This window comes from Zosterops lateralis, assembly GCF_965231275.1.
Source record: "Zosterops lateralis genome assembly, chromosome: 6".
NCBI lineage: Eukaryota > Metazoa > Chordata > Aves > Passeriformes > Zosteropidae > Zosterops > Zosterops lateralis.
Window position 1 is genome coordinate 9,717,495 of NC_139761.1, and position 23,119 is coordinate 9,740,613.

The 23,119-nt window shown below is 36.4% G+C and overlaps 1 protein-coding gene across 3 annotated transcripts in view; it reads left to right on the forward strand.

Annotated features, from left to right (window-relative positions):
- The window catches only part of PPP1R13B (protein phosphatase 1 regulatory subunit 13B), a 69,636-nt gene that overhangs the window by 3,750 nt on the left and 42,767 nt on the right, over positions 1-23,119 (forward strand). For all 3 annotated transcript variants that reach the window (XM_083863260.1, XM_083863261.1, XM_083863262.1), the window contains exon 2: positions 21,487-21,634. In XM_083863260.1, coding sequence (XP_083719386.1) covers positions 21,487-21,634 — 148 coding nt within the window. The remainder of the gene's footprint in view (positions 1-21,486; positions 21,635-23,119) is intronic.

Consider the following 23,119-nt stretch of genomic DNA (forward strand, 5'->3'; position numbering starts at 1 on the left):
GACACTGCAAGTCTTCTCTGAAGATGCACATGACTAATGTGTATTTTATGTTAGACTAGAGAATTTGTATGTGAGCTCCTGACCTATGAAGATGAATAATATGACTGGTAAAATAAAAAGACAAGATGGGGTATCTGCAGGAGTTTTTTCAATTAAGCTGGTGAATTAAGAAAAAGTAGGGGTTTTGGTGGGCTTTTTGGGTTTTTTTTTTTTGGTTTTTGTTTGTTTTAAAATGAATATACACTTGTCCTGTGTTCAGTCTAAAACATTTCCCCAGAAGTCCAAAGTGGGCATTGTTTATTAGATTGCTTATAATTTAAAATCAAAATATTCTTCAATCAGTGTCCCCTGTTCTCTTTCCATAGGAAGGTTGCTACTGATATAATTATGCATTGTAGAGGAGGATGTGTCACTTTAATACACCTAAATCAATATTATGAATTTTAATTATATTAATATGAGCAATTTTCAGTGATATGGAGATAAACTGTATTGTGATTAATTCAGAACTGTATAGTGCTCAGTAATACTGATATCCTTGTTTGCTGAATAAATCTGAACTGACTGTAGAGAATAATTTGCATGTTTATCAGCCATTATTAATGGAGTTATTTATTGCAACAAAGCTTAAAGGCCATTTCATGTTTTTTTGGATCATGTCACTATTTTTTTAGGTTGACAGAATATGGCCTATTCTGTGGTAAAAATAAGTTCATCAGCTTCACCATGTCAACAAAAAATACTACACACATGCTAGTCAGATAATAGAATATTTAAATATATTTATTAGCTATGTGTGGGTTTGTTGAAATGTATGAGAATTTTGAGGGAAAGAATGCTCTCTCATGTGTTAACATGGATGGGTTTGTTGTCCATTGCAGACTTCGGAGAAAATAATTATTTGTTTGTCAACAAAATTCCATTCCACCAGATTGATTTATCTAACAAATCCAAGTTTCACATGAAATGCATTATTTAAAAAAACTTGCTTATTCACATATTTATATTTAGATGCATACAGTTGTGGAGCAGCCCCCATTATGCCAAGAGTGGCCCGTAGACAGAAAAAAGGCAGTGCTTTTTTTGTAAAGATATTGAAGTCTAATGCTTGATATTAAAATCAGTGCTCATGTTTATTATCTTTTTAAATGTCCTCGGGGGTTAGATAATTTTTTTTTTGTCTTTATAAACCATAGGCATCTTTAAAAATAAAAAAATCATTGCTGAGAATAGAGTTTGAAGAAGGAAACAAATTATTGCCTGATTAGGGGAGTGGGGGGAAGGCGTCTTGCTCCCTTTCCCTCATGACTCACTGTTGGAATTTACAAGTCTTATGTGTTTGTCTAAATTAAAAGCTTAGTATTACCATACATTAATTACTAGCACAAGATAGCTCAAAATACTTAACCTCCTAAATGAACATGCTAGCCTGGGATATAGGGGGTTCCTTCCTGGGTTCATATCAGACCCCAGCAAAGGGAGATTTAAATATTTTTTTTCTTAAATTGAAGAATTATATTATTAGGTGATCCAAAATATCTTTGAAGTCTTTCTGCATTTATGAATAGTTTTTCCATCAGCCTCAAATCTGGTGTCTCATTTGTTCTTAAATTGTGGTAAGATTTTTAAGTAAACAAATATTCTAAGATATGAATTTTAACACTTCAGGCTGGTACATTTTTCTGGGAGTTGGGAAATCTGCCATTATCATCTATTAAACTTGAAAGCATGTAATAATCTTGAATGTGTTAGGCAATTTATCAGTGGAGTGTGCTCAATGTTTTGAGGTTCTGGAAGCAATTTTTTTATGACAGACAATAATAGAATTATATTGTGCAATAATAGACACCATCCTTCAGAGGCAGATTTGTGTGTCAAAGGCAACAATGGTACCTGGAGGACAAAGCATAAATTCTGCAATAGCTCAAAGGACCAGCAAGAATATGAACTGCTTAGTGGAGGAAATGTTCAAAAACTGTTTTGAACTTCAAATTTCAGTCACTTTACCTGGATTTTAGGTCGCCCTGTTATTTTTCTGAGCTCATGCTTGGAAGCAAGTCCATGTGCTGCACTGGAGAGCAGGTTTATCACTGTGGTGCAGTAGGATGTTGGAGCAGCTGAATTCCTTTCGGGGCTGAGGTTTCACAATAGGGATGAGCTGGGTTAACCATTTCCTGCAGCTCTGGAAGAGGCTGCTTCCTCTTCCTTGCTGCTCATTCCCACCATTGGCTGTGAATGGACTGCACTGCTTGTCCCAGTAAACCCATATAAATGTAAAAATAGCTGCAGCCAAAGGACATTGAAGAGATTTATGTACATGTGTGTAAACATGGAAGTGTGTGCGTTGCATTGACTGTTGTCTCATCCATGACAGTGCAGGAGGGAGCAGACTGCTTGGCTAAGATTGATAACAGAGAATGGAGTGGGCAAGTGGAATCTCTCTCTTCAAGTATTTTTGTTTATTCAGTTTAGTTTATTGTGGAGCTCTACCCCAGGCGATGTATTTTGAACAGGTGTGCAGAGCAGTGAGGTGAAACTGAAGTCTCTGCAGTGCAGTAACATTGTTACTTCAGAGATAAGTTATGGTTTCACCAGTCTCCACATCTTTATTGCATACCAAATAACACTTTACATTTTCTCTGAAATGGGAAAAAGTAAGGGATATTGGTTTTTTTGGTAAAGTATGTGGTCTTTGAGGAAATCTTGAGAAACAAATAGAAAGTTGGGACACAAAAAGAAATGGAAAACCAATAAAACTTAAATTGAAGTTGCTAGTCTGTCATCATTTCCCACCCTTCACTTTGCAGTAGTGAATTTCTTCTGATTTCTGACCATTATTTCCTTATTCTCTAGATTCATAGTGTATTCTGGTCTAGTTCTTTGGTAGTGGAAGTACAATTAAGATTTTTGTTTTAGTTTCCAGTTCACTGCTTTGCTTAGCAGCAGAATTCTATTTATGTATGAAGAGTCTGTAGCTATAAAATACTTTATTTAAAGAATTCTAACTTCAGCAGGAAGCAATCTCATCTAAACTTGCATATGTTGCAAACACTGTATTTAACCCGTGTATCCTTATGTCTAAGTTTGACAAAAGGATTTCAGTGTTCACATGATTAAACTTCTGTTTATAAATTGAGAAATGAGGAGGAAGCTGAAGCTTCAGTTTTGTGTAGGTGAAATGGATGTAACTGCAGGGGTTGCTGAGGTCCTGCATCCCTGCTGCCCCTCTCTTGTATTGGCTCTCTCTGGTATTTATCTGTTTCTGTGCTGAGCTGTTTGCAAACTCAGCAGGAAGTTGTTTGCCTTTACTTTTTTTTTTCATTCCTTTGTTTCTTTTTTTCTTTTCCCTGCCAGGATACTTCTCTGCCAGCTGAGCACACTGAAACTGACTCTGTGCAGGGTCAGATAAGCACTGGAACCAGCACAAGAAAGGACAGAAGTGTGTCGATTGCAGGAAGGATGTAATCAGTTTTATCAGTTTAGCTTTGGATCTTGTAGCTTGAAACAACTCCATGGTGGTGAATGAATATGGATGGGGAGATGGATTCATACCAAAAGCATCTAGCTCTATGTCCAAAATGGCAAAGTGTAACTTCCCTGCTGTCTGAAGTCAGAACAAGTAAACAATGAATTTCTAAGGTCTCTGCTAGGCTAATCTAGGAGAGTCTCTCCAGTCCTAAATCCCATGCTCATAAGCAAAGTGCATTGACTAGCATTTGAATTAACTCTTTGCTCTAATCTCTTGGGAGCCAGTTGGACACTGGGAAACCAGTAAACCTTGTTCTCCTTAAATCCGGAATGTGCCTGTCCACACCTACTAAGGTGAATAGCTGAGGATTGTTGATGTATTAGATGAAAAAAGTAGACAGAGCTGCATTAACGTGTGGAGAAAAGTCTTGCCTGCGTTTCTCTCTGTTTAAAGTGAAAGAAACAGAGTGGTTTGAGACTGGCAAGGTTTACCACAGCCATTAAGTACAGGCTTACCTGTAAATTTTTTTTCTTAGTTTCTCTCAGAAGCTGGGTAAAGTCTTAGTTTATAGTAACAGGTATAGTGTAAGTTGAGAAGATATATATTGAATGCATTTTTGCATGAGAAAATCATTTTCTAATCCTGTTTCCTAATGCAATTTGTCTAATTTATGTTTCAAGACAGTGCTGCACCTGTTGGTGGTATTCTTACTGCTGCTCTGCAGGTGATAATTTCAGCATAGTAATGGTACTTTCAACATAATTCTACTTTTTTTTTTTTTTTTTTTCTTACCTCTTCCTCCTCCCCCCATGTCTACTTTATAAACAAACATGCTTCACAAAGCCTATCTGACTATTTGTTGAAATCTTAATCAAGGTGGTGGTCAAAATCTGTCCTGAATTTATTTGACCTAAGCACAGGGGTTTTCAAATTACTTAAATCCCAAACATTGTCATAGTATGTCTTTAATAAATGTTACTGATATCTCAATCGCTTCCTTTGAAAAGATAAAATATAAGGATAGGATACTTTCACTTTGTTATGGTAAAATTGATGTCTGTAAAATGGTTGGCAGGCTGTTAGTGTTTTCTAGAGAGAATAATGTGATAGCCAGAGTGTAAACCATGTAATGGTATGGGCAGCATAGGAAACTAGAATCCCTAACAAGTTTTGAACAGTTCAACCAGTGGTTATTTGACTGAAACTGTTACCCACTGACAGTGTAACTAACTTCTTTGGGATCTGAGAAAGCATCCATGAAGCCGTTGCTTAGAAATTCTACAAGATAATTTTTATACTACATGGGTATGTTAGATACCTAACTTACTCAAATCTGTACGTCAGAGTAGTCAAACCAGGTTCTTAATGTTAAAGTTGCTATTCGGATCTATCCACACAGAAGTGGTTAGAGTTTACTGCTATGTATTTAAAATGCAAGTCCTTGGAATTGAAATTTTGAATGATTTTTCAGGCTAGTGAACGGGTTAATTACAATTCAGGCACCAAGCAGTTGGACTGTAGGTATGCTTTGGGAGATGGCTGAGCTCTTGAAACTGCGTCTTGTAAAAATAAACTATGAAATTCTTCTCTGTGTGCAGCTTCATCTCTGCATGCAGCTCTGAATGTCTCAGCATGCCTGATGCTTAATTTCCTAATGTATCGTTTTATTGTCTCAAGTCATTTAAGTTTCAGTCAATTTTAGCTGCAAGTCTGAATCACGTACTTCTGATTGTGGAAAAAAGATCTGTGATGGTTGACCTCCTTTACACTTCTAAATCATGTCAGGATCAATGCAATTATTTTAAAACCATATCACATGGATTTGAGCCTATTCTAGCCCATGCCACTTGGAAATATTTTCAGTCCTTTTTCTGCATAGTTTTTTTGGTATATTAATAAATAGTACAGTGTAGCTGTCATTTTTTTCTTATTTATTAACACTTCAGCAAGGGCTTGTTGGATATGGGAAGGTGCTATACATATCCAAGCTTTACACTCAAACAAATAAATTTCTAGTCTTGTTTGCAGTGCTCTCTTCCTGCCAAATTCCTGACTGCAGTACTTTATTTTTACCTTTCCCCCCCGCCCCAGATGGTGGAGAGCAATAATATTTGTTTTTGTAAAAGTGATAGGAGGTAAAGTGGTGAAGGAAGTTTAAATCAACTTAAATTAGGAATTATAAACTGTTCTGTTTACCCCAGTGTGATTTTGAAATCCAATTCAATACTTACATTGGAATAATTTAATTTATTTATCAAGTATTTTAGCTAAACATAAAGTACTTCTGAATTGGATCCAGTTTCATAGGTACCAACCTTTGGAATATTTTGATAGAGGAATTTATGTGTTTATGGTTCAAAATTATAACCTGAAAGAGCAGTTTAAGGGACATAAAAGACACACTAAATCAGAAGATTTACTGTACAGTGTTTCTAATATGGTATTTTTGTGTTTCTGGGTGTTTTATAACATTCAACCTAAAAAATCTTTGTGATTTGAGTCTTCAAGGCATTACTGGATTACCCCCATTTGCTGCTGCTCCCTTCCCCCAGCCATCTGAATCTACCAAATACTGCTCAGTTCCTCCCTGAGTTCTGAAGAACTGAGGAGCTTTGACACAAAATTACAAGTAAGCTTGATCTGGAGCGTGCATGTAGTTGCACTTATCTTTTCCTAGCAGGAAAAAGCTTTTGGTCAGCTTTTTCTTATTATCTCTCAAATGATGTAGAAATTTTTCAAGCACCGAGGTTTCAACAGCCTCTTTTCTTCCAGTGCTCAGGGATGCGTGTTCTGATGTGTCAGAATTTGTCTTCCTCTCCCCCACCTAAAGTGGGTACCAAAGTCTTTCAGTGATTCTTCTTGTTAAGTAGTGCAGTATGTGACTGTTTTCATGTAGATCTGTATGTTTTTATATATTAGTGTTTGTAGTCCTACTGGAATAAAGAGCCTTGTTTCCTGTGGGCTTAGGGGTGCCACTGTGTTTCTAACATCTTTTGGAGAGCAGATTGTAAAATCCCTTCCATACACTCCTCCAGCCTCATATGGGAAAAAGGAAACACGCTCCCCAAAACTTATTCTCTGTGTAGGTTACTGAGTGTACAGTTGTTAATGTAATGGAACATCTTGTTTTTGCCTCAGTGCAATAGGTTTAACAAATGCATAAACTTGGTTGTCAGTTTACTGAAGTGGAAGTGATATGTAAACCTAGATACCTGTCTCATTAAGTGTTATTAATTTATAATCATCTGTGAAAATATTGATTTTTGTTGTTAATGTTGATGGGGTTTTGTTTTTCTGTTTGCTTGTTTTACTTTTCCCAGTATGATCCATGGGTTTTTGATTGATCCTACTGTAGAAACAGAAAGAGTATATAGGAAAAAACCCAAGTGTGTTTGGGTTTTTTAAATCTTGGATGCAAATTATAAGAAGTTAATTTTCATCTGGGCATAATGTTAAGGTGTCTGTTTAGACTAATTTTCCACAAATATGGAAAAGCTTAGCTTAGAGAGCCTCTATCATGCGTATTTGTAGTTAAACATGTCTAAATAAATTGTACATTTGCACATTTGGCATTTATATTATGGGTTATATAGCAAGAGGAGAGAAGTGACAGTAGTGAAAGAGTAAAATAGGCTGGCAAAGTGAAACAAAGCTATTAAAACAAATAAGCTTTAATTTAAAGTTATTGCTACCCTGCATGCAGTATGGTGTTACATTCCTTCTGAACTCTCTTCTTCTTATTTGTTCATTACTTCTCTGAATATTCTTAGCTGCTCACACCTATCAGTTTTCATGTCTAGCTTTAAGTAGTTTTCCATTTTGTGTAGACATTTGATGTAAAGTTGTATACATTTTAAAGAATTAGACTTTTGAATTTTCCTTTATATCCTTTTTTCCTACATCATTCCATGTAGTTTTCAGGGATCATGTGTCTTCATATTAAAGTACTTTAGTGGGATCACAAGCTGCAATTACTTTCCTACTGAGTGATTTACATAATCTGCAGGTGTATAGCTTTGCTATATACGAGTTTTGTCATACAGGGCAAGACTTCTTGAATCTTACATGGGATTTTTTTTGCATTTAATGCAGGAGAACAACTTATGTCAGTGAAATAGTGCATGTATCTTACCTCCTTCCTTTAGAATATTCAAAACTTTTTGAAATTTTAGTGAGGAAAATCCCCTTCTTTCTTTAGTTTAGGATTTTGAGGCTCATACATTAAGCAACCAGGGACTGGTATTCTTGTCTCTCTACATGTACCCTAGATTTGTATTTACCTATCTGACAGTTCTAAAGCAGCCAAATGCCTGCACTGGATCAGGTACTCAGTGTGGAGATGATACTTTCACAGAACATAAGGGGCTACCCCGTGTTTGTGTTGGTCTTGTTATTTACCTGATTTAATAAATTACACAGAGATGTTTTCAGTTATTTCAGGAGGGATGACAGGATGAAAGGGAGATTTAGTGACACATGTTTATTTTAGTTCCTATTATTCTTTTGAAAGAACCCAATTATCCAATAGAGGTGACAGGCTTTGGTTTTTGACCCTCCCATATACTGATGGGCTGTATGTCTGTCTTGCCTTCCTAAGTAAGGCTCTTATAAGTTTGGGGGGGCAGTTTAGAAGAATTCAGACATAACCATGGTTGAAAGAGTGGCATAATATGTGTTAAAACAGGCCCAGCTTTTCCTCTCAAATATTTATTCATGTGATAGTTTGTTTTTCTGGCAGATCAAGATACAATCTGGTTTTGGAGAACAACCAGATTAGATTTTTTCCATCCTTCCTAAAGCAAAACAACCCTTCCCTTTTAAGAAATAACCTTGAGTTTCTCATTTATTTAAAATGTTCTTAGTTGCTAACAGGTTAATTTTTTTTTTTAGTTGCATAGTTTTAAACATCTGACACCATTCTACCAGTGATATTCTCAATTAATCTCTCAACATGATACATGTTTGCTGAGCAGGAAGGAAGAATACTGCATAGGATCAGAATGTTTTTGTTAGTGACAAAATGCATTATGGGAGGACAGTACAGATTCTGAATGTTGAAGCACTTTATTTAAAGTATCTCATTAGCTTTGTCTGCTCTGCAGCTGCTGGTAGGGAAGGGTAAAATAAAAATGCTGCGGCTCACAGGCAAAGTTGAGAGCTCCATACTTCTCTGTTCTTGCAGTTCATGTGTAAGGTGCTACACAGAGTGTAGCTCAAAGCTCTGAGATGGGTTATCTGGTTCTGCTGATCTTTCCTGGTGTGGGTCGGTTTGCTTGGGTTTGTTTTTGTTTTGTTTTTACCCTTGGGTCCCTCCTCTCTCCATTTGCTCTAGGAAGGAAATGGATCAGACTGGAGAATTATGGTTTCTTCCTGCAGTTGTAGAGTAAGGACTGAATGCACTGCTGGTGCCATTGCTCTGCCTGTTCCCAGTGCCCAGTCCTCTATAGTGCTGACAGGAAAGATGATAAACATTTGCTGTCCCTTGACATGACGAGACAGTCAGGAACATAGTTTACAGTTCATATTCTCTGCTGCTTGAATTATGTCCAGCAAAAAGACACACTTTGCCAAGAATGGGGTAGTGCTTGAACTATAATATTTTTAGACATAAATATATGGTGGTGTTGTTTTTAAGCTGTTTGTTCGATTTAAAACATTTTTTGATTTAAGAAAATGTGTAATGGAAATGTTGTTTGACAATTGCTGGGATCATTTGCTCTTAGGACTTCTCCTGCCCTTGCCTCCTTCAACAGGAAAATCACTTGTGTCTTTTGAGACAGTCAGAGCCTTACATGTGAATTTATTTAAGATAAATACTTACTGTTTATCATCATTATAATAGTAACAAAGACTACTGTTGCACAATGAGAGGATAGCAGAACTCCCCTACTGCAACCTTGCCTAATTAGGTGAAACTTGATCTAGCCTATCTTGTTCCTGTCACAACTGTGGCCTGTCTTGTTTCTTTAGAACATCTTATCACTGCTCGTCATTACTGCCTTAATTCATGTGCCAGTAGACCAAAAATATTCCATTTAAGTAGTTTTTCACTGTAGTTCTTGCACAGAAACTGTTATTAGGTTTTAGCTTTACACAATATTTTTATATTTGCTGCTATTCACAACTGTCCGTATGAAGAATATTTTAAGGATGATTCTTCAGAATATTGTAAAAACATCAAAAAGGAAATCTTGGCTACCGAAAAAGACTGGACGTACCTCTAAACAGTGGACCAAGGACAGAATTATAAAAAAGAAGGTGGGACAACATTAGGTTTTGTTTATTTGCTGTAATCTTAAGTGATTTTGGATTTCTTTTTGTAAAACCAAACAGTGTATCTTTATAATGAATTAGTGTGTGTGTGTGTATGTGAGATTTTTACTTGAAGATCAGGGATTATTGCCTTATATGAATTTCTTTTGTATATAAAATGCCTGAAATTTTTAATTTTACCTTGCATAGCTTGATTTATTATTAGTAGCAGTTTTGGATTCAACCAAAGTGAATTTCTGAGTACAAACCAATAGCTTTTAATTTTTAAATTTGCCACCTTAAAACTAAAGAAATGTTTTGGAAAGAGTTCTTCCACTCTCATGGGAGGAAAATTCTGCTGGCTTGCCTGTTGAATCCCCAAGGATGTATTCACTTTTCACTTAGTATTTTTTACCAAGCCAGGTAATATCTTTACATCTACGTTTGAATGGCTGATATTCCCTGAAACCAATGCACTAAACAATCAGTATTTTGTTAAGACTTCCTCTAAGTGGAAGAAAGTTATGGTAGTACCTTCTGCATTCATTCTATTGAAAATAAAGAAGAATGAATAGTGCTGGTTCTATTTGCAGCACTACATATGGTTGTATTGCTATAGATTTTGTAGAAATTGTTCCTTGTTTGTAATATGATAAAATTATGTTTGGTGCTTTGGTGCTGCAAATCACCTTTAATATTTCACAAAAAGTGTGATCTTTAGTAAAAACACCGTGTTGGTTGGTTTTGCTTTGGTTTGTGGTTTAGATTTTTTTTGTTTGATCGGGTGTTTTATTCATATTTTGTTTAAAGGTTTGTAAAAGAAAAGATACAAATGCCTGTCTTTGTATCCTATGCTTTTTCAATGACGTGATTTTTCAATGCAGTAGGTAGGTCAGGCTTTTCTGGAATTCAGTGGATTTTGGATGACTTTGCTGTAGCTGTTGACAAGGTCGAACACAAGACTGTAGAAACATCAGCTCCTCCCTGTCCTTAACCTTGGCCAAAATATTTTTAATAATTTGAGAACATTCAGTTCTATGCTACAAATTCAATGGGACACTTCTGTTGCATGTGGACTTTGAAGATTGTTTTCTTTTAGGAAAATTGACTCCAACCCTCACACTGAGCTCTGCTCGTCAGCTTTGCTGGTGTTGTCAGACTGAGCTTCCTTTCCAAGTAAATTGCAGTGTTGCTAATGTCAATATATGAAAAAGCTTGAATGGGACTTTGCTCCATATCCCCACCTAATAAAAGTAAAACACAAAATTTTTTGTCTTTATCTGTCATCTGGTTCTCTTTGTAGAGGGTGTCCTTTTTTGTAGAGTTTGAGGTTCAGGGGGTTTTGTGTGTGTATGGTTCTTTCTAGTTTGGATTTGCGAGTGACTTTTTTTTTGTCTGTTTACATTTGTGTGTGGTTCTTTGGTTGGGTGGTTTATTTTTTTTTTAAACTTTTCATTTTAGTGAGCACAACTTTTTTTTTCCCCCCCCCCTCTGACTGGAAAGCTGAGATTATTATGTAATAAAAGGATCTCTGAAGCTGAGTCATCTTGAATTAATTTAGTTTTGGTTTTAATTTATTGCCAGTTCACCCGCGTGTACTATGAATTTTACAGCACTACAGTTGTGTTGTTCTTCAGCCATGTCTTCCTTAATGATTTGAAGAATAAAATATTTAGGAGTATTTTTAACATGTTATTCGTATCTCATCAGTTGATGAAATGGAATGGGCAGTTTATACTTTAGGACTGTTTTAGCAAGCTTGTGATGCATTTGAAGTGTGGCATACTGGTTACCCTGCCAGATGTGAAAGATTTAGACCTCTGAACATTAGAACTAATGGATGAGTGGCGTGTTGTACAGTGAGATGCAGTTGTAGTGTCACAGTCCCTCCTTTTCCCTGGGTGCTGTGGGGCCACACTTGACCTTGTACTGGGGGTCCCCACATAACTTTGAACTGATTGGTTTGGAGGACCCTGACCCGATGAAGTGAAGAACAGTAGAACTGTGAGCATCATGTCCACATTTTATTGAGTAGAGCTGGTGGAGTTTATGGATAATTGGAAAATCACTGCACCGGTGCAGCCTTGTTTTTATCCGGAGTCTTGCTGTCCTCCAACCTTCTGGTTTCCTGTGAGTTAGCAGTGTTTTCTGCATTTGCAATGCAGTCACTGCTGCAGTTTTCTGAGTTTAGTAAGAATCCATTATTTACAGAATTCTCATATTTATAGGTCTTAGCCCAGCTATAACAAAGGATTTTGGAAGTTGATATTTGCTAGTTTCCTAAATAGATTAGGTTTTTTTAAAAACTTCTTTTTTTTTACTTTTTCATTAATGAGCACAAAATTTTGACATCTGATTTTTACTGGTTTGTTTCAAGGTACTTTAAAGAAATCTCATTGAAATTAGGCAGGTAGTACTAGATGAGGTTTGTCATTTGAACATTCACAGAAAAATATTTCAGAAGACAAAGAAGAGTATTCTTAATGAAGACAGCAAGCATCAAAAAAACCTCTGGAACTTCTTCAGAGCTGCTTGATTTGATGATCAGTCTTCTGCTCTTGTTTGATAGGTGGTAAGACCAATTTACAGCAATCTTAAAAGAAATCATATAATGCTAATTTGCAACGTGAGAACTTATGTATTGAGTTGTCATGATGTCATGAAGCATCAACTGATTAGAGCAGAAAGTCTTTCAAGAAGAGTCTCCAGCTTCCACCTTTTAATAATATAATTGTGAATATCCTGAAAGAGAGCATATGGCCCACTGTCTTTTAAACAGTGAAAGAAAGAAAAATTTCAGAGCCTTCTTTTGGGAAGAATAAAAGTCTCTCCTTTTTTAATCTGTGTTGCCCGATGGAGAAATGTGCTCAGCAAGAACTCGTCAGTGTACCTAGAATTATCCCCGTGTTCCAAAGTCTCTTACGTGGTAACCGGTGTTTTCACAGGCCTTTGGTAGAATTATTTGCGTCAAGGAGCAACAACAAGATCTCTTGCTGTTTCTCCAGATGTAGCAATTTAGGAATCAAGCCAAAAGATAATATGATGGAGGGATGTTGAACTCATTCTGTAGCAAGTGCCAAATTATATTTTCCACTAGAAACATCACAAGAGGCATGTTTTATAGATTTCTCTAACTTCAGGCTTTGTTGCTTTAGCTGATGATGATAAATATTGCACTTGGACAGATGTTCTTCTAAAATAGCAGTTTTACATGTAATGCAATCTCTTTGGGGATTTTTTTGTTTGTCCCTTTTAAGCTATGCTCGTTTTTCCCTGCTGTAGCCACAAGTTTACTGCCCACCTTTTAAGTTTTATCTAAATCTCATCTCCTGCTTGATTTTAGCAGAACTGTCTGAATCTAAAACAAGGCATTACAATGTTTTTACAAATAACAAACAGCTTCCCTAAAGATAATGTCTGGAGATCTGGCAGTGCTTCACTCCCATGGGTTGACTCTGACTTCTTATATAGCAAAATGTCATCTAAAATCTGATAAAAGGTTACAATGTCTAAATTATGTCACTCTTCAGTCCTAGGCAGATTCTAGAAACTTAACATTTGTTAGGTCAGTTGTTTTTTCAGCCCTGTTGGTATCTTGGTTCTCACAGCCTGTAGTCTCTGGGTTGTTTTCATTGTTTGTACAATTGAACTCTTAGTTGCTATTGTTTTCATTAGGTATTGTTTTTCTAGAGCTCTGGAAGTCTTTCAGTTAACTGCTGCCTACCTTTCATTTAGCAGTTTGTGAATCTGTCTTGCTGATGGTAGTTGCTGTTTCCTTCCTTTAGCAAAAATGCTGCCTTATTTCCCTGCACTGCTGAAACCTGCCACTGCAGGAGTGAGGGGCTTCAGATTCCACATCTACAGTGATGCTGTAGCTCTTTTTCTGTCAAAGAAAAGAAAATGTCCTAAGTTTTCCCTCAGCAAATAAATACCAGGTAGGTGTAGGTTTCTGAAATAGCCTGAGTACTGTGGAACACCTGCTGTCACATATGACAGCTCATGAAGGGGAGCAAAGGCAACAATCCTGGAAGTCCTGAGAGAGGAAATCTCTGGGGTTCTCTTAGTTCTTTAAGCCTTCACAACATGTAGGCCTTAAGCACGATTTCCCTACATTTTTATAAGATTTTCTTTTGAAACTATACTTCTACATTTCTATAAGAGGGGTTAAATACTTAATTAAAATGATTCCTGTGCTTCAGCAAGAGAAGTGATTTTATGTATGGCTGTTACCTGACAAGTTCTTGGTTGTGCTTTCTGTGGGTAGGCATCAAGTGCAGAGCATGGTGGAGGTGGGTCTCAACATGGATCAAGATCTTCTTTTTTCAGTGATTGCAAAATAGCAAGTTAATGTAACTAGCTGATGAGCTGATGAAAAAAAAAAAGCTTCTGTGAGATAAGTATATTGAAGTACATTTAGGCAACATGAAATTTTCATGTTTGATCAAAATCAAAATGTTGACTATAAATAATATAGCCTTGTTCAGATTTTTGAGTAACCTCATGAATGCTTAAGTTTACCAATAGTAAAATTTAAGGTTTTAATGTTTGTTAGTAGCCTATAGCTGAATACTTCACATTTTTAGCATCTGAGATTCACTCCCAGTTTTGTGGATTATTTTGCAGGCCATATGGAGGCCGTTTGCTTCAAAATTGAAAATGTAGTAAGAAACGATTGGTTTCACAAGTCTACATTTTGGCAGAAAATTTTGCTCATTTTTGTATTCTGTGCAAACTGAAGTCTGTTGGTTGCACTGCTTTTATGCATTTTACTAATACAGTCAAATCATCACTGGGCTTTAAATTTTGTCCTAAACTCAGAGTTTATACAGCTTGAGTGTGAGTAGGATGTGAGGAAAGCTGTTTAGAAATATGGAAATTGATTGCAGTAATTTCTCAGCCCATATATGGGGAATGGGAGCAAGAAGATGTTACAGGAAAGAAATCTTCTGCTGAAAACCACAGTAATTGATAATAAATTTTCTGTATGTCCCGATGCTTTAATTTGAATTAAGACTCATAAGCATACTGCAAGAAATTCTTCAACAGATTTTTTAAAAAAAATAACAGCTTCATTCTGAAGATAAATAATTATTGGAAAAAGCATGCTTGTGGAAAACTTGTTGATTAGATGGATTTTAAGTGTTTCTTGTTAATACAGGGGAGTGAAATTGTTTTATCTTAGTACTGTTTCTCTGGGGTTTGCACATAGTAACATCAGATATTTGTTTGGGATTTGTTTCTTCTGAAATCTCGAATGTGTAAAGAAATACTTGTGACTTGAGTCAAGAAAGGATCTTTAAATGCCTTCAAACAGCTTTGTGGTTATAATTTCATAGTCTGTGGGCTTTTTAACGTAATTGCCTAAAGTTTTACCTAATTAAGTCTGTAATCATAAAAAAGGGGCTGTGTTCCTACTGCAACAAAAATTAAAATTCTGCTTTAATGCTTGAAATGTACAACTACAATTTCTACAGCCATAGCTGATGGAAGTTTTATATAATAGCATGAATTTTAGGCAAGCAAACCTGCATGAGATAATTGATAACTTCTAACTTTTTCTGATCATTCTACATCCAAAGTTCTGCATATTAATATACTTCATCACCAAAGGGATGATTTTTTACATTTTCACATTTTGCTTGCCCCTCATTCTATAATTTTTCTAGTAGCTGAAATCTTTAGTCTTACTCAAAGTTCATATTCGATTGATGGGACTATGACATTTCAGCAAGATATGGGTTTGGAATTTCCAGTTAAAACTCTATTGTAGTAGCACCTTCAATATAGCAAACTCCTGGAACTCCCAAGTTAGCAAAATTAGGGACAAAAGTTGTTAAAATTCTTGGCAGATGCTGCTGAGGTCTCTACTTTTCTAGAGTGATTCACTTTGAACTAGTCTTGTCTTTGGTGATTGTTCTCATTTTGGAGTTGTAGGCACCGCTAAAAGCTCTGAAATGGCAAAGCATTGCAAGATCATGAATGAATGTTTTGGAACTCTTTGTTGGGGAAAATTCATGGTGAGAAGATAATGCCTTCCAGTTCCTGTGAAACAGAAGGATTGAAGTTGGCATTTCTATCAGAAATTGTTTTGTACTTTAAGTTCATTGTGTCAGCCTTGTGTTTGAAATGTCTGTTCGGTGATCTGTTAGAAGAGAAGGGTTTTTTCTTGTTCATTTACATGATGAAATTTCTAGGTTGGTTTAAAGACCAAAAACAGGCAAAGGGAGAGTCTGATATGACTAAACAGTAGTGTGTGACTTCAGCCATATTAAATATCCAGTATGTTTTTAAATTGCGGTCATATGTTTGATAATTCTTAAATTGGCAGAAGTTTTTTTTAAAAAATTCTCTATTGTCTGCTCTATCTTTAATATCATGTAGGCATTCTAAATTTGGGTAAGAAGAGTAATGGATAGCACAAAAAGAAAAATTCATTGTTTTCATTTTCTTGGGATGCAGGGGTGGTTTTTTTTGAACCTTTGGTTCTCTGCTGGAGTGATCTTGTTTCTAAACTTTCCTATATGTGTCTTTCTTTTTTAAGTATGGACATAAAATTACATGCAGGGAAAGTAATGACCTTCAGATCAGTTTTTGTCAGGAACTCTAGTTTTGTTTGGAAACACAGGGTTTAGTTAAAAAATGATTATACAGAAAATAAAAACCCAACTGAATAGTTCACCATCTTCATCCACAGAACTCACTTCCTTTTTTTGTAGTAGAATACATCAATATTACTGTAAGGAAATAATCTTAAACTTGTTTTTGATTCTAATGCTTCAGCGTGTCCTGAAATAGTACCTGTCTGGTTTCCTTTCTGAGAGCTTAAATACCTCAATTTGGTGTGAGTAGGATATAAGGAAATGCCTACTTATATGGACTTTGTTTTTTTACAATAAATATTATCAGCTGCCTTAGTAAATTAGCTTGGGCATAAGGCAACAGAGGTGTGGATGTACAATTTATTTCTTCTCAAGCTGCAGTGTTTCAGATCTTGATAGCATGAGGTAATAGTTGAGAGATACATAGTTCTTCTCTCCACAAAAATTATTAAAGAGGAATTACTTAACTCTATACTTTTTTAATTTGCTGGCTGAAGATGAAAAAAATGTTGGGGTTTTTTTAGTAAGGTTGTAGAAAAAATGGTGAGGCAAAGACTGTTCCACAGTTGAAATTTTGGCTTTCTAGACCATATCTTAACTAAGAATCAACATACTCCACCAGCTGGTTTTGGGGTGGTGGTCTAGTTTTATCCCAGTCATACAGTAATTGCACACTGTACCAGGGGAGTGTAACTTAAACAGCAAAACACAAGTACTGAGGTCAAGGTGCATTCTAGGACAGCTGGACCAAGCTCATTTAGAAGAAAGATCATCAGACCCATTTGCAAGATAATTTGTTTCTGTATAGTTGTGTGTGAGGTGTTTAGCTGTGACTAGTGGGGTCTCTGCTGTGGTAGAGAAGTTGAATGTCTCTGTTGCACAGCTCTTGGAATCTTGGTTAGGGATGAAGAGAGCAATCAACTGGATGGTTACAGAAGTTTAAGGAGACACAACAATATTTATCACCTCCTTGGCAGCACTTTCCAGTGTATTAATGACCTAGACTTGTGTCTGATATGTTCTTTTAGCCAGAAGAGCAGAGGAGGATCTCCAAGAAAATAATGAGGTTGCTTTTGTGGGCGCACATAAGGCGTGGTGAACTGTTGGAACTCTGGAGGCTGACCAGGGAGGTAACAATCCCACAGGGAATGACACAGAAGAAACCATAAAACCATAAAACCACCTATAAATGTTAAGCACATGGAGAGTAGAAACAAGTGTAAAGGGCCAATGTGACGTAAATTTCTTGATAGAGAATGAAAAGTGATAAGAAAAAACATTGAAAGTGAAGGTGAAAAAAAAAATTGTGCTTATCAGGACTGACACAGAAAGGGAACTGGGTCAAGGCTGTAGGCATGAAGGGTGATTTTTGTTGTGACAGTTGTCATGAGTGAAAAAGGCACATCAGTGTAAAGTTGGAAAATGTTTTTTGCAAGTTTGCAAACTGAGAGCATTAGCTGGACCACTTTATTGAAAAATCACCTTTCTCTGTTTTACATATGGTACAGGAAAAGTAGAGATAGATCTGAGACAGAAGATTGAGAAAATGGTTTGTGTCAAAGATGTCTATACTCAGCTAAGGGTGGTTGAGTACCTGTGTGTTATGATGAATGAAATCTAGGGAATCACTGGAGAAACATGGCTAAGAACTGCGTTACAGCCTTGTATTGAATTGACAGCTAGGCATTCATAAGAGTCAATTGAAAATTGCCAACATTTCAGTTTCCTTAGCAGGAGATCAGGTCTAGATAGATAAAACTGTCATCTCTGTGAGTGATGCCTATTGAAATTTTTGTAGGTGACATTATTCAACAGTAGAAAGAGGTGATATAATAAGCGAGGAAAATGTTCTTGTAGATTTATCCCTGTTTCTACCTTCTTGAGAAACAGCAGGGATGATAAAATGTGTCCTTTAAATAATACAGGAAGTATGTTTTGAAGAGGGAATGGATGAAGGGGAGAAACCATGCTAAGAGGAATGTGTGCAAGTATCAGACAGGGATCTGTTGGACAGAGAAAATTCGGGTAGAATACTCATTCCAATTCCTAGTAGGAGGTCATCTGTCAGCTGAGAAATGAGATTCCAGTAGTTTTGAAGCCAGCTTGGGAGGTTTGCTGTAGTTCATTTGGCATGGAAGAGACCTGAAATGTGATGGGATACACTAGAGTTTGCATGAAGGTTAAAAAAAAACAAACAACAGAGTGAAAAGAAAGGAGAATTTGTGGAAGTTGTAATCAAACCATTGGTTTGGTAGCAGGAGCCATAGGGGGGACTAACAGGTAATCTCACATGTGTGGTGAGAAGGAAGAAGTGTAAGGTTTGGAGCTGATGTTTATTACAGAAAAAAGACATGATTTAGAATCCCTGAGGTGATTTGCTCATGAGTATTAGTGTTGATCCTGTTGTGTGACTTTGTGTTCACTAAAGACTCTGAATTGAGAGATGATCAAAGAAATGCTACAATGGTTATGATCACAATTTTACAAGATGGGTTTTATTCAGCTGCTCCTATTTAGAAATCAATTTAAAATGAGAAATCAAAGAATTTATCAGTTCTCTTATGTCCTAATCTTTGGCTAAGAATGATTTTTTTCATGTAACTGGTTTACTTCAGTGGGTATACTCAGGTATTTTGTATGCATATTTTGCTTGCCTTCCTCAGCAGCAAATTTCCAGGCTCTATCAATACTTACTTGTATTTTATCACCATGTAATACCTCTGAATCTTACCCATTCCCACCACAAACAGGGACAGGGATGACACTGACTTGAAAATCTAATTAATATTGCCATATATTAGTAATGTTCAGTATTTAGTCTTCTTGTGTATGTTTCAGGATATTTGTTTTGCAGCACAGTGTTTTAGTATTACTCAGACAACCTGTTTTAAGTTTCTTTGAGGAGTGTTAAGCCCATAGGTGGCTGCAGCACCTTTCTTCCTCATTGGTGAGATACCTTTCCTTGGACTGAAACTGTGACACCCAGTTTACAGAAGGCAATACTGATGCCCTCTGAGCTGAGGGAGTCAAGTGGTGTGATTGAGGTACAGGAAACTTTGTCCTGGTGTTGCCAAAGGGACTGTGAGTTTATGTAGTGCTTGAGATTGGAATTTATGGAGAAGTGACTGAGATAAATAGGATAACTCACACCTACAAGGCTTTTCTTTGTCTTTCAGTCTGTCTGCAGAAGCAGATACATAATCTTGAAGACATGAAACAAGTTTCTGGGCCAGTGTTACTTTTACAGCAATGAGGAAATCAAAACCTGGAAACTGTGTAAAATCACATGATGTTGCGTTCTATATATCCTTTCATACCAAGAAAACAGGCCTTCTGCACAAACGATTGTGAGGCAGTGAATCAGGGTCTCTTGGTATCCTCAAAAAATTTCAGAAGTTTGTGTTCTGCTCTGAAACTTCTATCAAGTGCTATGGGGAAACTGTTTGGCATACTGGCACTAGTAACTTGGTTAAACTGGTGTTGTTTAATTTAAATTACTTAATTTCCTTACATATTGCACATTCTTTAAATTTAACTCACAGGGGAAAAAAAGAGGAAAAATGTGTTTTCTATTTCCCCTGTGGCTAGAAGAACTAGAGGGTTTAAATGGTGGTAAGGAAAATTTTAACTAGACTTTAAGAAACTTCCTCTTGCAACAGGAATCCTGGATTTCTAGGCTGGATGGCTTAGGGAAGTGGTGGAATTTCCATCATGAAAGGCTTTTCAGAACAGGTTAGACAAGCATCTCTGCAGAATAATGCAGGTGTAGTTTATCCTGCCTGAGGCCAAGAGACTGCTTTAGATGACCTCTGAAGGTTTCTTCTAAGCCTGTTGGTTTACGTTCATGTATGTGACTCTTTCTTCTTAAATACGAGGTCAAATTCCACTAGTAGATTCAACATCAGCTGCTTGTTATATTACCACAGTCACTGAATATTGAGACTGTGTGAATCTTCTGTTGGGGAGCAATAATGTTTTGAACTGTTTACAGTAGGTGATTACAGTTATTTTCATTATTATCTGTTGGCTGCATCCTGGAGCTTCCTCCAGCTTGTGTTATAGCTTTTACCATGGCTTCCTTTATGCTGCTGTTGGAAAAACTCGGGGGTGAATTCTGGTATATTTTCAGTTCTGGTTGACTGCTTCTTGTGTTGAAGTGTAGGTACTTGAAAACTTCAGGACACAGCATGCAAACTTGGCAGGCTGAGGGAGAGTAGAAACCTGGACTGAAATAGCCTGGAGGACTGACGAGACTGAGAGCTTGAAGCCTGGGCTTTCTTGGAATTTGTCCTGTGTCTATTTCTAAAGTAGACAGACTGCTCTCACTCAGTATCTAGCTGTTATTAATGTCAGTCTCCAGTCTGGCTGATGGATGTGTCCCACAGATAAAAGTATTATGAATGTTTTTAAGAGTTGCCTATGCAAATTGAAGCACAACTTTTATTTACTGGGAGAGTGCTCATTTAATGAAGAGCTGTTATTAGGTTCAGTATGTGATGCCACATTTTATTTATGGGAAAGATCTGAGAGAACTTTCATTGCAGGCAAAGTTACTAATTTTATCACGTTCTTTAGGGACACTTACTGTTATGGTATTTTTCGCCTTCTAAAACATGGTGTTCTTTTCTTTTCAATCCACTGTTTATAGAAGAGTGTTGACTACAGATGGGAATTAAGGTACAGAGAGAATGTATAAAATTATTCATTTAATTTTAATCAGGAGCTTAGGGTCAGTTATCTTTCAGTGTATTTAGTGCATTTTAGGAATACTTGTCTTTGCGTACCTCCTGATGCTTCTGTTTACTTTGCCAAAGTGTGCATTTTTTTTCAACACTTAAATGCTATGTTTTCAAGAATCTAACACAGCTGAAACGTGTTCCTTTCTTCCCAACCTTATTTTCAGACAGAACTAAAGCATTTCAACTCAAGCTTTCATTAAAAAAACCTGTCAATTTAATGTACTGTCAAAAAAAAAACCCCAAAAAACCCACAAAGGACTAATCTCTGTCAAAGTTACAGAAGACTGAAAACTACTTTGGAAAGTGGTAACCAATCCTAGGCATACATTTCCATTTACAGAGGGGAAAAAAATTACCCATAATTGTATTTTTTCTCCCTTTTATTTTTTTTTCAATATTCTGCTACTTTTCTTTTTATTTCTTTCAGATGATATTAACTGTGTTTCTGAGCAACAATGAACAGATTCTGACAGAAGTTCCAATTACACCAGAAACAACCTGCCGCGATGTCGTGGAGTTCTGCAAAGAGCCTGGAGAAGGAAGCTGCCATCTGGCTGAAGTATGGCGTGGAAATGGTAAGTAAAATGTTCACTGGAAATGGATTTTAATATGTGCACCAATTGTAAAAAGAAGAGTGACTTCTCAATACTAATTATTTGAAGTACATATTGTACTTTTTTTTTTCTTCTAGTCTAGTAGACTTCGACACAAAGGATGGTAATTCAAATAACTGCAGAAAGTCGTGTAATTCTTGACTCTTTTTTCTATTCTGTTTTCTTCCTCAGCATGAAGTGTTCCATAAAATGCGTGTGTAAGGTCTGTTAGTGTTCCGTTTCTAATAGGATGGAGGGTATTTGAATGACAATAGGGAATCTCGTTATTTTTTTTACAGTCAGTGGGTACAGATTACTACCTGCATTCTTTGCAGTCCTATTTCTTCACTGTTAGCATGTGAACGCAGGCTGAAATTTAAGAAAGAGTATAGATTTTTTTTTTCCTTCTGTATCATGAAGAGCAGATGCTCTGCACGTAGCGTTGTGCCAGAATGGGACATAGTATCTCTCGCCTATTCATGAATATCTCCTCTCAAAGATTTGACAGCCTTGGAGTGGGTAGTAGTATCCATATCCTATTTGTGTTGCAAGTATTATTTTACAGAATAATGAGGCAGGCAGTTTTTTCCAGGAATGTGTCAAAATCCATGCACGGTGGATTCTGTTTTTAAATGGATTCTTGTAGTTGCATATAGTACAAACTTCCGGGTTATTGTTTATCAGTGTAGGAATGTAAGTAGAATTGGTGGATGGGTGGAGATGACAAACATGTTAATGGAATCATAGAATAGGACCATGGAAGGGTTTGGGTTGGGAGGGGCCTTACAGATCATCTCGTTCCAGTCCCTTATTCTTAATCTCTTAGTTATGGAAGTGACCCCTGCTAATGTAGTTTATTCTGTATAAAGACTGATGAGATCATAACTTGATACTGAATTCTTAAATTCTGTATAGAGGTGTTTTATTTTGATTGCGGCCTGTTTTGCCAGACAGACACAACAGGCATTATTCAGATGCCTTTGGAACTTGTACATATTGGCAGTCCAGAATATTTTCCTCCTAGGAAAACTATGCCTCATCTTTTTCTAAACTGTTTTGAGACTTTGTAAAAGAAAAAGGTACCTGAAGTTATTTCCTACATGAGTGGAAACTCAGAGTTTACTTTGAGCAAGAGTGAACAGGGGAAAGGTTAAGAATTGTACGCACTTACTCAATATACACTTAGTTAGAATTAGTTAGAAATACTATCTTTAAGGATAGAACTTGAAGAAAGGTTAAAACTTCTTCAAATTAGCAGTTTAGGTTATGGAGTCTGATGCCAAGTGCATCACAGATTTCTAAAATGGATTTGCAGACTTCAATGACACTGAAATATTCCTAGTTTTTTTCCAATCCCTTGTGTAAGTGTAAGTTCCATATGTGGTATTATTAATTCTTTTGTTTTCACAATACTTCAAAGGTGTACTTTTTAAAAAATGTAGGAAAGAATGTTGTCAGCTAGCTTTA